General features: G+C 48.7%; 1 protein-coding gene across 10 annotated transcripts in view; it reads left to right on the top strand.

Annotated features, from left to right (window-relative positions):
• Positions 1-14,527, top strand: part of AMOTL1 (angiomotin like 1) — a 154,930-nt gene that overhangs the window by 49,781 nt on the left and 90,622 nt on the right. Inside the window, exon 1 of one of the 10 annotated variants that reach the window (XM_086678597.1) lies at positions 4,693-4,880. The exons of 8 other annotated variants lie outside the window; for them this stretch is intronic. In XM_086678597.1, the coding sequence (XP_086534723.1) occupies positions 4,832-4,880 (49 nt within the window). In that variant the 5' untranslated portion in view covers positions 4,693-4,831. Of the gene's footprint in view, positions 1-4,692; positions 4,881-14,527 lie in introns of those variants that run through there. One more of the 10 variants, XM_086678600.1, reaches the window with a different exon arrangement.

The raw sequence follows: 14,527 nt of genomic DNA on the forward strand, positions 1-14,527 counted from the left end.
AACAAGCAGGGGAAAAAATTACAACTATTGTCTTCGTAAAACAGAGAACTGAAAGAAAAGCTTGGAAGAAATCCTCTTGCCTGGCGATAATATGGCGATCATCATATCTGGGGGTGGGGGCATGACCATTTATGTTTATGAAAAGAGGAAGAGGTTCAAAGGAAAGGTGCTGGGAAGCACGACAATGTGTGCTTTCCTTTCCTGTGTCCATAACTATGTTAGTAGTGTCCTCGTTCTCAGCACTTGGATTTCTCCGAACCCACCCTTTGCCTACTGTACAGAATCAAGTCACTCCATTGTGCTCCCATAATGCTTTACTTTTATCCCCTGATATGTCACCCATCATCCTTTACCTTTATCATACTAAGCTCTGATGTAGGGGTGCATGCTTCTGAAGGAGAACCATGAGAGTACCATGACCCCAAGGAGCCAGTCGGAGACCGTTGTTCATGGCCCTCAAACTTCAGTGTGCCGGGCATTAGAGTGAATTCTAGGACGTCACCCTTGGAGATCCTGAATCTCTAGAATTTGGAGGTGGGGGGCATCAGAAATTTAAACGTATACATCTCTGGGTTATAAGTCACACCTTGGGAAGTACTACAGAACTTGGGCTTAAAAAATGTCCTTACATGTTCTTCAAGCAAAACAGGCATTTTGCTAAGGACAGCCTGGCTACATTCAGCCATTGGTTTGTGCACTCACCAGGCACTGATTGAGAACTGTGGAATGTAGCGTCATCTGTTGTAGGGGATGCTGTGCAGTAGCGGTCTCTTTTGTGGTCATGACCACTCTCCTTTTGCCGTCTGTTGTTTCCCTGCGAGTAAGCTCAGGACCATTTGTGGGGCACATCCTAGCCAACGTGGTAGTTGATAAGGACTTTAAAGGGTGTTTGGAGGGTGCAGAGAAGAAGCGTGAGGGGAATGGAGGTTTGCATTTTAATAGAGAATTTCAATCCCTTGGTATTTCAAATCACTGGAGGAAAAGAAGAAGGGTTTCTTTTCCTGAATTTCTTATTATGTGTCCAGCCCTTGACATGTATTACCTAATTTATTTAAAAAATATATTTTTTTTAGTATTTATTTATTTCTTGGGAGGCAGAGAGACAGAGTGCAAGCAGGGGAGGGGCAGAGAGAGAGGGAGACACGGGATCTGAAGCAGGCTCCAGGCTCTGAGATGTCAGCACAGAGCCTGACCTGGGGCTTGAACCCACGAAATGCGGGATCATGACCTGAGCCAAAGTCGGACGCCTAACTGACTGAGCCACCCAGGCGCCCCCATGTATTACCTAATTTAATCCTCATAATCAGCCAATGAGGGAAGTGTAATTATTCCCATTTTACAGAGGAGGAAGCTGAGGCTCATGTTACGTTACTCTCCCTAGCTGGAAATAGGTGGACACAGGACTAGAACTCGGGCCTCACTCTCAAGACCGTGTTTATTCTCCTCTCCCTGGATGCCTCTGTCACCTCATTCTTCTGCCAGTCTCTGTGCTGGTCTGGAACATCCCAGTACGTGCCCTGTTTGGCGTTAAAGACTGTCCTTTGAGCTGTCCCTAAGAGTGCTGAAATTGTTCCATCGCCTTTTTTTTTTTTTAATTTTTTTTTTCAACGTTTTTATTTATTTTTGGGACAGAGAGAGACAGAGCATGAATGGGGGAGGGGCAGAGAGAGAGGGAGACACAGAATCGGAAACAGGCTCCAGGCTCCGAGCCATCAGCCCAGAGCCCGACGCGGGGCTGGAACTCACGGACCGCGAGATCGTGACCTGGCTGAAGTCGGACGCTTAACCGACTGCGCCACCCAGGCGCCCCTCTATCGCCTTCTTAACTTTCCTAGGAGTGAGTAAAAGACAACTGGGTCACTTTAGAAAGAACGCTGACCTTTAAGTGGGTATACAGATCCAAAGAAAATACAGACGCCTCCTGGTTTGCAACCTTACTGCGAGTAAAGCTGCCTTCACTTTTTTCTTCAGGTTTTGTTGTCGATATACCTTGTTTCTATTTGCTCCCAACCACATGTAGGAATCTGCAGCCAAATCTAGTGTAAAATGTTATCGATGACCTCTTGCTGGTCCAATTTAAGTCTTTTTCTCCGGGCTTAGTTCCTGAACAACAGATTCAGCTATGTCTATGTTTTTCATATTTGATATGGAAGATTATTCATTTTTTGTATTTGATGTGGCGATTATTAATCGTTGAGGAAATTAAGGTGCATGGAGGGGACAAATTGGCCTGCCATGCATTTGACCCTGGTATTATTACTTGGTATCAATTTGAAGAGCCCAGGCTGGGTCCAGTCACTCCAGTCAGCAGATTGTCGAGCCCGCAAGTGGTGGCCTGCCATTCCACGGGAAGTCTGGGAATCTGTAGCCCTTGATAGAGGGACCATCTCACAACTTCCTCTGGCTTCCATGCCTTCTAACCTTCCCACTCTTCTACTTGTCCGGCCTTTCCTCTTCTTCCTCCTCCTTTCCCTATTTTTTGCCCTGGACATTGTCCAAGTAAACCGATCTTCATAGCTTCATTTCTGTTTTTCTCTACACCTCTGTTCTCCGCTTCTTCCCCAGTTTCTTGTTCCATATTTCCTCTTGCCCAGAGGACAGTAAGTCTTTGAACATCTTTCTCAAACCAGTCCCCCCTCCTAACTCAGCTTCTCCCAGCATTCGTCCAGTGACCCATTGGCCATTCTTCCTATGACCCAGGCTCAAAACCTGGGTTAACTTGCTTACTTTGTTCTTCCTCCTATCTAGTCACTGGAAAAAGTAAAATCTTGCTTCAAAGATTTGGTATCTTCCCTGTATTTGGAATCTTCAAAGACTTGGTATCTACATGGTATCTCTCTTCCTTTCCATCCCCTTTGCTCCAGCTTCACATGTCATTGATTCCTGTGACCATTTCCCAGATTGGCTCCCTATTTCACAGGGCTATCGAAGGGTTGCTGGAATTAATAACAGCAAGTATATGTTCAGCACTTCTATGCATTATGCTAAGTAGTTTACATTTTTACTTCATTCCATCCTTACTGCCACCGTGTGTGATGGCTATTTCTATTGCCTTGCAAATGAAACTGAAGTTTTGTGAAGTAAATGACTTGCCCAAGGTCACACAGCAAGCAGGTGAGCTATAACTCAACCCATATCTGTTTTGCTCCAGTGGATGCTTATAACTATTGAATTTCGCTGCCTCCTAGGGTATAGTGTGTTATCTAATGGGGGCGATTAGTGTTAGCTTCCTTCCTTCTTTCCCTCCCTTTTCCATCTATTATCTCTTCCTCAGACTATACTAAATTCCTACACATGCTACCTCTGTCTGAAACCCACCACCCTTCAAGGCTCTCCTTTCTCCTGCACGTAGTCAGTTTTCTCCACACTTTTCAGGCTTCTCCAGCGCTTTCCGGTTTTCTGGTTGCGTATCTTATGTAAATAAATCCTTAAAAGGCCAGTTAGCTGTTGTTTCTTTTTGTTCCATTTATGTGCTATCAAGTCCTGGGATAGCTGACTTTAAACGAAGTAGGTATCTGGTAAATGATTGTTAACCTACTGCATTTGGGTTTTATCTTGAAAGTAGAGGTTAGTGAGCCATCAGAGGAATCAGAATAGTCTGGAATCAGGATATATAATCCAGCAGAATTGACTGGAAAGGTAGGGCTGCTCCAGACTAGTTGGGTAATTGCCACAATCCAGGCAGGAATCCCGGAAGAAATCCTGGTCTAGTGACCGGGCAAAGAGAGGAGACACGCGCCAGGTAAGAGGCGTGCTATGCACTGACTGTCCAGGTAACGTCTTCCACAACAACTATTCTATTCCCTGGCTTCCTCACCTCCAGAGTAGCAGAGCTAGTCCCTGAGAGCTTCGGAGAAATGTCATGGTCCTGTGGTTCCAGGTCCCCGGATCCAGGCTCCAGAGGTCTGCCCAGGATAACTGAGTGTAATGGGATGGGTGAGTAGGATTTCTTAGCACAGCCTGATTTAAGAGGTGTGGCAGAATCGGCACCAGTTTTCCAGAGTTACTTTCTGTGCCTCCACTGGGGCAGCCTGTGGGTTTGTGACCACAGGATGTACAGTCTGCCAACACATTTACCTTCTGAGGCTGTAAGATCTGTTTTGGCCCTTCTGCCGGTCAACAGAGTCGAATGTAGCTGCTGGCCGCCCAATCCCAGTGCGTGATCGACGCACCAGGGCCTGGGGAATGCACAGAGAATGTGGCCGCTTTTCACCTGGAAATTCCACTTCAGGAGAAAAAAAAAAAAAATCCTAAACATAACCTATCTGGACTTTGAGAGCAGACCGGGAAACCGATTTCTGCCCGAGTTGGCCTGGTGGGAAGGAAGAGAAAGCCGAAGGAGGGAGAACTGTTGAGTCTGACATTAATTAAACCGCGGCAGGGAACGCTGCGACGGCGGCTGTCGCCCTCCTAAACTCCGAGGGAGACACGTCAGCTTGAGCTCGGGGCAATTTCAGAGGGCGACGTCCCGGCCCGGGAGGGGTGGCGGGCGGCTGCAGACGGGCTCTAGGGCCCAGCGGCCGGGCGCCGGGGCGGGGGTGGAGTGTAGGGTTACAGTGACGGGCGGGACGACCCTCCCCGGCCCGAGCGCGGGGAGCGGGGAGCCGGGAGCCGGGAGCGCGGGCGGCGGCGGAGCGCGCGGGACGCTCTAGGACCCAGCAGCGGCTGTCGGCTTCGGGGCTGGAGGTGAAGCCCTGGCGTTTCTCTCCTTCCTGTGTGAATGGGGCTGACTGTCGGGCGCCGCTTCCCCGCGCTGCCCCACGCCATGCCCTGCACGCTGCCCGGCGGCCGCCTTCCCCAGCCGCGCCACTGAGCTAGCCATGGTCGCCTCATGTGGAGGGCAAAGTTGCGCCGGGGAACTTGTGAGTCTGCCGTGAAAGGTAACCAGTGCCCGCTCCGGGCGCGGGGAGGGCGCCCCCGAGTCTCCCACGCGAGGGACCCAGCCGACCGGTACTCCTCCACCCCTTGCTGCCCCGGGCACGGGTCTCCTTCTCGGGGCCCCGGGGCTGAGATCGGCCCCGCTCCCCAGCGACTCGGGCAGCCGATTGGGCGCCGGTGGCCCGGAGTGTCCGCCACCGCAATCTTGCTCTCCCTCACCCAGATATGTTTTTTTTTTTTTTTTTTTTTTTTAAAGAAAGAAAGCAGAACTCTGTTTCCGAGCCTCCCTGCAGGCCCCCGGTGCCGGCGGGCCGGATCGCCGCGCCGTCCCGCGCCCCATCCGAGCCCGGGAAGTTGTGTGGGCCCGCCGGGCCGGGGCCCCGGGGTGCGGATGCGCCCCCCGAAGCGAGGCTGGCCTTACCGGAGGGGCGCTGCCATATGGCTGCACTCTCCGAGACGCGCCCGCGCGCGGGTCCCCCGGCCGCCGAGGGAGGGGGCGGAAGCGGGTGGCCGGTGACCGCTACCCTCAGCGCGAGACAAAGGCGCGCGCCAGGGCCCGCCCCACGGGATGCGGCGCCCCGGCGGGACCCGTGCTCCTCGCGGGGAAGTCTCGGCTCTGGCGGGTGGGGGCGGCGAAGGGGTCGCGCCCCAGACCCCGGGGCTCGGATCGCGTTAGCTGCTCCTCCTTTGTTCTCCCCAGACAAGTTTCTTCGACAGAAACTGGGGAGTTAGACTTAGCTCTCCCTTGCTGTTAGTGCTGCCTTGAAAAGAATCTGGTTTCATGGGGGAGAAATTAAACTTTCCAAGTGGAACTGGTTTTTCTTGGAATGTGACATTTGTGGCAGGAGGGAGATTGGCACGTCGGCCGATGACAGCCAAGCGGAGCCGGGCGCCCTGCGCTGGGGCAGGGGCCGAATCTGCTCCGTAGGCTGCAGGGCTGGAGGACCAGGCAGCGGAACGCACGACGCAGCGCGCACCCACCTCCAGGGCCTCAGCCTCCAGGACTGAGCTCGCGGCGACGTTTCCAAGTTTCCCCCTTAGGAGCCCAGGCCGAGAATCCCGGCTCCCCACCCGCAGCTCCCGCGCCGCGCCACGCCACGCCCTGCTCTGTAGTGTGTTGATTGGTGGCGGGCAAGACTTTCCCTTTCCATTTTTGTTTGAAGGTTTTTTGCTATTTTGGCTTGGGTGTTGGTTTACTGTCTTCAGATGGCAAGTGCTTTGGAAAATGCCCGGCTAGTGTACGGGATCACCTACCTGGACTGGGGCTTCAGTAGACGGGCGCCCTGATCGTGCGGCCTCCTGAGGCTTTGCGCTTGGGACCGAACATTTTGTGTCCTTGGTGCCTCATCTCCTTTGCTCAGCCCTGATAAAGTGCGGACATGGTTGCCCATTTCCTTCTTTTGAGGCATGTTAGGAGAATCGAGCTTTTGTACTGCCTATCAAGTCCTTGGTGACGGCGTGGGTAGGCGGTCGCGAGAGTCAGTTGTGTTACCCGAAGATGCTCTTTGGAACACCCCAAACAATAACGTTACTTGCCATAAGCGAGTAAAACCAGAATAGAGGAATATTAATAGCTACTATTCCAAAAAACTTCCTTCCTTTTCGGGAAGTGAAAAGTCAAGGCTTGAAATGTTGAACAGACATGGGTCGGTCCCTGCCAAACTGACTTAAGATTTCCCCTGGCTGCCCCCCCACTGCTGGCTGTCCCCAACTGCTGACTGCCCCCCCACTCCTGGCTGTCCCCAACTGCTGACTGCCCCCCCACTCCTGGCTGTCCCCAACTGCTGACTGCCCCCCCACTCCTGGCTGTCCCCAACTGCTGACTGCCCCCCCCCTCCCCTTCCCCCCCCCACAACCCTGGCTGCCCTCCCACTCCTGGCTGTCCCCAACTGCTGACTGCCCCCCTACTCCTGGCTGCCCCCCCCACTGCTGGCTGTCCCCCACTCCTGGCTGCCCCCCCCACTCCTAGCTGCCCCCCATTCCTGACTGCCCACGGCTGCTGGACCCCAGTAGCTCTCTGTAGATGTCAGATCCAGGGTAAGGATTAAGGGAGCTCTCTGGATTGCAAGTTCTTGAAGAATCTAGACCAATGTGAAATTTATTTCCCAGGATGGGGTTCTGAGCATTGTAGTGCATCTACTACGACCATTCTTTATGGGAATTGTGTGGTAACAATATTTGAATACATTTTGAGCTGTTTTGCAGAGGAGTAAAGGGTTGGAAACCACTGATTTGACCACAGTGAAGAGGAGGAAGATGTCCAGCAGAGGTTTTAGAGATGCCTCCACTCTCCCTGGTGGGGTCTGGGGGGATGTTTAGTTTTTGGATGGGTATAGTTTGGCTTTTGTGAGATACATTTCTCAAGATAAATAAGGAAACCTGGTAAACCCTGCAAAGGGGATAGGAGGGCGAGAAGGTGCTGCACTTATAATTATTCTCCCTCCCTCTTCTTTTTAAAATGCACAGAAGTCTTGGTCTTTTAGGTTCTGTGCTGATGGTGGAGAGCGAAGAATACTAATGTACCGAAGGGCATGTGGAGATCAAAGCATTTAAAAATACATCTTTTCATGGAGGCTAATGGAGGACTTTCAGTTTAAATGAGATTTAAAAGTGCTGTCGTTAAGAAAAGCACATGAATGCAGAAATGTGAGTAATTTTATGAGAAGGCACTCTGCTGATTAGACTTGAGAGTGTCTGCCCTTGGCCAGTGAGTCCGGAGGCTTCTCTGGGTAGAACTATGCTTTCCTTTTTTTTTTTTTTTTTTGATATCTGCCCCTGTGGAGAAGAGCGGACCCAGGGCCTAGGGGAAAGATGGCCGAACTAATTGAAATTGGAAGGCAGCCTGGCTGGTGAGCGTTTAGCGGAAAAGTGCAGCCCCTAGGTACCAGTGTTGTTTTTCTCCATAGTAATTTGTGGAGCTGCTTTGAAAACGATAAAGTACTGTATCACGTAAGGCTTTTATTTTCATTTTTTTAAAAAAATAATGACTTCTGAAATAAGGGACTTGCTAGTGAAAATTGTAAAAATCTGAAAGCTTTTCCAGGCCAATCAAATAAAAGGAAGTTAACTCCATAAGACCTGTTAGTAGTTCTGATATGCAAAATTCTCCCCAAGTAGCACCCCCGCCCCCCCCAAACCTCCCTGTGGCTATCTGCATTTCAAATGCATACGGAAGCAGCTCTGGTCAGGAAATTCTCCAGCGTTTTGAATAATTTTTCTCCTCCCATCTTTTCATTAATTTTGGTAGGCTCTTGTGTCCCAGAATTCACTAGGCAATAGAATACTTGAAAAGCAAGGGGTATTTTGGAGGTCAACCAAGGGGACATATTTAATTATAAGGTTGGTTGGAAATAGTCTGAGGTTGTTGAGGTTTTTGTTTGTTTGCTTAGTGATTTTTTTTTTAAATTTTATTTTGTTGGTTTGACTTTGTTTTGTCTTGGAAGAAAGGCAAAATTTAAATCTTGGCCATTGTGGGTAGGTCAGTACTGTAGTTTTGCTGAAGGAAGCCACGCCTGGGCTTGTGTGTTGGCACCCTGCCGGGTTTTCTAAATTGTGAGGCCCTTGGCCTCTGTTCTTGTGAAACAAGGCCTGTTCATTCCAGGACAGGATAGGACTCCTGGTTTCCCAAAGGGGTTCACACATCAGGCTTTTTTTTTTTTTTTTTTTTTCCTTTTTAAAAATTATTTTACTTTATTTTATGAGGGGGATAGGGAGGTAGCTCTAAGGTGTTAGGAAACGTATCCCTGTTAAGACTGTGGAGAATTGGATTTGACTTCAAAAAAAAAATGAAGTCACATAGTCCTACTGTGTGCGTTTAAATCTGTGTTTGGAATCTCACTGGCCAGTCCACCTCTTTTTCTGTCATTTGGTTTTGCTTTTAAGTTAAATGCCTGTAGTTCACTTTGTTTAAAAAAAAAAACAAACTTGTGGGGCGCCTGGGTGGCGCAATCGGTTAAGCGTCCGACTTCAGCCAGGTCACGATCTCGCGGTCCGTGAGTTCGAGCCCCGCGTCAGTCTCTGGGCTGATGGCTCGGAGCCTGGAGCCTGTTTCCGATTCTGTGTCTCCCTCTCTCTCTGCCCCTCCCCCGTTCATGCTCTGTCTCTCTCTGTCCCAAAAATAAATAAACGTTGAAAAAAAAAAATTAAAAAAAAAAAAAAAAACTTGTAACTTTGAAATGATTATAGCTTTATGGAAAGTTGCAAAAATAGTAGAGAGGTCCTGTGTCCTCTTCACCCACTTTCCTCCATTGGTAGCAGCTTACATAACCACAGTACAGTAGAACTGGGAAATTGACATTGGTACAATCCACAGAGCATCGTCAGATTTCACTGGTTTTACATGCACGCGTTTGTGTTTGTGCGTATGTCCTTCTAAGCAATTGTTTCACACGTGTAGATTCCGGTAACCACCATCACGGTCAAGATACAGAACTATCTCATCACCTCAAGGATGTTCCTTGTGCCACTCCTTCATGGTGGCATCCACTCTCTCCTCCCCGCACCCATCTCTAAACCCCGATAACCACTAATCTCTTCTCCATCTCTATCTATCATTTTGAGAGTGTTACATAAATAAAATCATGTGGGGAGCGCCTAGGTGGCTTAGTCAGTTGGGTATCCGACTCTTGATTTTGGCTCATGTCATGAGCCCAGGGTCATGGGATTGAGCCCCGTGTTGGGCTCTGCGCCGAGCATGGAGGCTGCTTGGGATTTTCCTTCTCTCTCCCCCTCTCTCTGCTCCTCCCCCCTGCTTGTGCTCTCTTCCTTTCTCTCTAAAAAAGAAAAAAACATAAGTTAATAAAATCATGTGGCATATGACCTTTTGAGATGAGGGTTTTCACTCAACAGAACACCCTTGAGATCCACTCAAGCTGTCACATTATCAAGAGTCTGTTCCCTTTTATTGCTGAGTAGTATTCCATGGTATGGTTATACCACAGCTCGCTTAACCGTTCACCTACCGAAGGACATTTAGGTTGTTTCCAGCTTTGGGCTCTTACAATTAAGAGTTGCTATGAACATGTGTGCACCGGGTTTTGTACAGACATGTTTTCCTTCCTGCGAGATCAATGCCCAGGAGTGTGATTTCTGGATTTTGAATGGTTAAGTGTATATTTTGTGTTCTCAGAAACTGCCAAACTTTTCCAGAGTGGCTGTACGATTTTACATTCCCCCCAGCCATGTAGGAGAGATTGGGTTTCTCTGCAACCTCACCAGCATTGGTTTATTATTGTAGCTGTCCCAACAAGTGTTCTAGTCTCATCCTGGCTTTAATTTGCATTCCCTAATGGCTAATGATGTTGAACATCTTCTCATGTGTTTATTTCCCATCTGTATCTCCTCTTTGGTGAAATGTCTGCTCATGTTCTAACTGGATTGTTTTTTTCTTGTTGTTGTTGGTTTCTTTTTTACAGTTGAGCTTGGAGAGTTCTTCATATATTCTAAATATGAATCCTTTGCCATATATATGGCTTGTATATATATATATATATTTTTTTCCCCAGTATGTAGTTTGCCTTTTTTATCTTTTTAACAGGATCTTTTGTAGGGCAAATGTTTTTAATTTTGATGAAGTCCCACGTATTGTTTGTTTTTGTTTTTGTTTTTTTCCTTTTATGGGTTGTGATTTTGGTGTCAAATCTAAGAACATTTTGCCTCGGCCTCCATCCCAAAGATTTTCTCCTACGTTTTCTTTTTTTGTTTCATAGTTTTATATAGTGTATTTAAACTGTAGTTCACTTTTACCCCCTCTTAAGAATGTGTATGTCCTGCTGCCCTTCTTGAAAACCATCCCTTAGGTGTTTATTATGTATTTAGCGTTCTAGAAGCACACAGTTGAATCAGGCATGTTCCCACTCTTAAGAGCTCACCCCTTAGTGCAGTCATTGTGTGGACATTTCCATGTATTATGTACAGTAAAGGAGATAAGCATGCTGTGCCGTGGAGCACTGAGCTGAGAGGACTCGCTTTGATCGGGGGGTCAGGGCTTTCCTGGGCACGTTGCCCAAGCATGGTGGGAATGAAATCGATTCTTGCCTTTGATCCAGTTTTTGGATGTCTGTGTTGCCATGAATTCTTCAGTGTGAGTTACCCCGGTTCTTGAGCACACACTGAAGGACTTGGGGTAAACTGGGCGGTTGAGGGCTTTTTTGAACTGTACGTGGCATAACAGCTTAAAAAAATAATAACGATCCAGCACTGACAACTCACTAACATAAAGAGTCTGAATGAAGTTAAACAGCTTCAAAATCAGAATGTGTTAAAATGGAAAAGGAGGTAGTATTTTGGATTGTTTAGGAACAGTAGACCTGGCTTGCTTCCTGACCCTCCTTCCTCCTTGCTGTGTAATCTCAGGGCATTTGACCTGTTAAAGCCTCATGGATGAAATGGAAACAGTTGCCTCCTGGAGTTGCAGGAGAAACAGTGCCTATATACCATGTTGGGCGAATTGAAAGCATTCAGTAAACATTTGCTGCTATGATGATGATGATGATGATGATGATGATGATTATTACAGACCCATGGCTTTATGATGTTATGTGTATTTTCATCTATCTCCTTTTTCCGAGAAACTGGAATCCCAGTTTTTACTCATAGAAACGTAGCTCTTCACAGTTGGGAACATTGTTATTGTGTACCAAATATTATTTATTGAATGAGGTTAGAAGGTAGGGTACTCTATGCCCGATCTAGTACTGGCTATAAAATAGACCTTTTTTTCCTGCCTATAAACCCAAACTTTTGAGTAAAGAACAGTTTTCTCTCTGCCCCAGCCACGGGAGGTGGCAGGAGGTCTGTGTGCTGGCTGGAGTTCACAGTGCCTGTTAGCCTAGGTGTATGTTAGGTCAGGGCTGATGTCACCAGGATGCTTCACACCCGGCAGCTCCCTTTCCTTTCCCTTGATGGCCATGTTGTTTGTTTCCCAGAGGAAATGGAATGGACCTTAGATACACACTTCTAGAGCAATGGCTCTGAAATGGGGGTGATGAGGTGATGCTGTGTTTGAACAAAACAGTCTGTGAGCCCCGCCCCCAGAGTTTTGTTTCGGTTAGCTCTTGGAGGGGCCTGAGAATCTGAATTTCTCACAAGTTTCCAGGTGATGCTGTTCCTGCTGGTCCCGGGACCACACTTTGGGAACCAGTATTTTAGAGCATAGTCTCCTTTTCATTGGACCTCGACTGAGGTGCTTAACTCTTTGGAACTGCATGTGTTCATGTTTAAACGACGGAGACTGAGCTAGATTGATTTCTAAGGTGATGAATTGATCTGCATAACCAAATGCTCGGCTCTAATCATTCTTCTGTGCCTTCCCCCTTTCCAGGCCGACTTTTCCTTCCCTCTGTTGTCTTTTATCCTCCTCGGTCCTCGGGAGATATTCCAAGTTACCGTGTATTGTTACCATCCACAAGCCATATTGCCTTGGCTAAGTCACTTAACCTCTGTAAAGTGAATGTGCTGACTCAGTACTTCCATCGAAAGGTAATTGTGAGGCTTCAGTGAGATAACACATACGAAAGGACTAAATACAAGGTAGAGCATGGTTCAGAATTCATTTGTTACTTGGAGCGTCCTTGATTGCCCTTCAGGACAGTATCCTTGGACGTGGGGATGAACTGCTTCTCTTGATGCTGAATTTCACTGCTGCTGCGGGGCTTGTAAAGACCGCAGGAAATCCGCAGGGCCTTCGTGGAGAAGGTTCCCGCAGTAAACGGAAGGTGGGGGTAGGGTCTCTGAGGGCCTTCAAAATAGATACTTGATGTGTGGACGTGGTAATGACCAAAGAAGGGTTCAGTGCTGGAAAATAGCTTGAACAGATGCTGGACTGTTAAGAGTCCACTTCTTCACGGTAGAGAAATACAATTCCATGAAGTTTTGTTTTTTTTTTTTTTTTCCTGGCATCCTTGGAAGATGTGATCTGTCCCCCGTCTGTTTCTTGTTTTTTTGTTTTTTGTCTTTTTTGAGGGGGCGTGGATAGGGAGAGGGCAGAGAGAGAGGGAGAGAAAAATCTTAAACCCGGATGTGGGGCTCCATCCCATGAACCACGAGATCATGACCTGAGCTGAAATCAAGAGCCAGACCCTTAACCGACGGAGTCACCCAGGTGCCCCTGACCCCCGTCTATTTTTATTTTGGGTTCTGGGTCTACACTGTCCACAGTAACCACTAGCCACATGTTGGCCATCAAAGTTAATTAAAAGTAAATGAACTAAAAATCCTCAGTCCTGTTAGGCACAGTTCATATGCCAGCAGCTATTTCTGTCCTTGCAGTGAGTTCCACTGGTCAGTGCTGTGCTAGAGACATGATAGTCCCGGTTTGATTGACAGCAACATTATGGGGCTTCATAGGATGGGAAGGTGACACAGTTTTGACTGAAATGAATCACTTCCCCGTTGAAGTCCTGTGTGGACTGAATGGGAGAAAAGACCACAGGGCAAACCCTCTGCCAACCTGAACCTCGTATTTGTTTTTTGTTTTTTTGTTTTTTTTTTTAAATATTTATTTTTGAGAGAAAGAGAAAGAGAGACAGAGTGTGAGTGGGCAAGGCGTAGAGAGGGAGACACAGAATCCGAAGCAGGCTCCAGGCTCTGAGCTGTCAGCACAGAGCCCGACGCAGGGCTTGAACCCACGAACCGTCAGATAATGACCTGAGCTGAAGCTGGATGCTTAACCAGCTGAGCCACCCAGGCGCCCCTGAACCTCATCTCTGGAGGCTCATTTCATTTGGAGGGTGGGTCAGCGAGGCATTTGGGGTATGCCGGGAGTAGGTAGAGTTTACCAGGTTAGGAGGCTCTTACAGGAGGCTGTTCCCAGGGATGTTTGTGGCCTTGATTCCGTTCCTGGGATTCTCCCAGGTCCTTGAGAGAAGCAAATGGAAACGCCAGTGCAGAGTTAGCACTGAGAGGTTCTCCTGGGGAGATCTCGAGCCAGCCTGGACTCCTCCGCCTTGGGTCTGTTCCACTGTTGAACCAGCCTTTGTCAGTGCAAGGGGAAGGGGGGGGGGGTGTGGCGGGCCTTTGCTCATCCCCGCCGGTGTCTGGGCTTGCTCAGATACCGTTCCACACTGCATCATCCTAACTGTTGCCTCCTTCGAAAGTTCTGTACACTGTAAGGTTCCTTTCCCTGCCTCACATCCGGGTCCCTGTGGTCGGCTTCCCAAATCCGTCTGGCGTGCCTCACCTTCCTTTGCACATCTACACCCCAGCTAGTGAGGCACTCATTACCCGGGAACCCGTGCTTGCCACACAGCAGGTCTTCCTGCTTCTGTTGTTTCGCACCTCTTCTCATCTACCCTGTCTTTCGCTTCTTTCCTCCACCCTTCTCAGAACAGGCAGAGCAAGAACAAGGGTGATAGATATCTTGTCTTCCGGCTGCTGTGCTTCTTGCCTTAGGTGGGGCTGTGCTGTGCCCTGTGGCCCTGGGCCAGGGAGGAAGGAGGCATCTCACATGTACCTGCTGCTTCTCAGCTGTAAGGGCTGCTCTGGGTAGTGTGACCCCGGAACGTGACCCCCGAAGGCAGGTGTGAGACAGGCCTTTCCCTTCCGGACAGGAACTGCACCCTGAAGGCCTCTGGGCACCAAGTTTTTTCTGAGTAAGCTCCCTCTGTCTGGGGGGTTGAGGGAAAGGGGTAGGTGTGAAATTCTCTGGCAA

Source organism: Puma concolor, chromosome D1, assembly GCF_028749965.1.
Source record: "Puma concolor isolate L17-30 chromosome D1, mPumCon1.1.hap2, whole genome shotgun sequence".
In the NCBI taxonomy this organism is placed as follows: Eukaryota; Metazoa; Chordata; class Mammalia; order Carnivora; family Felidae; genus Puma; species Puma concolor.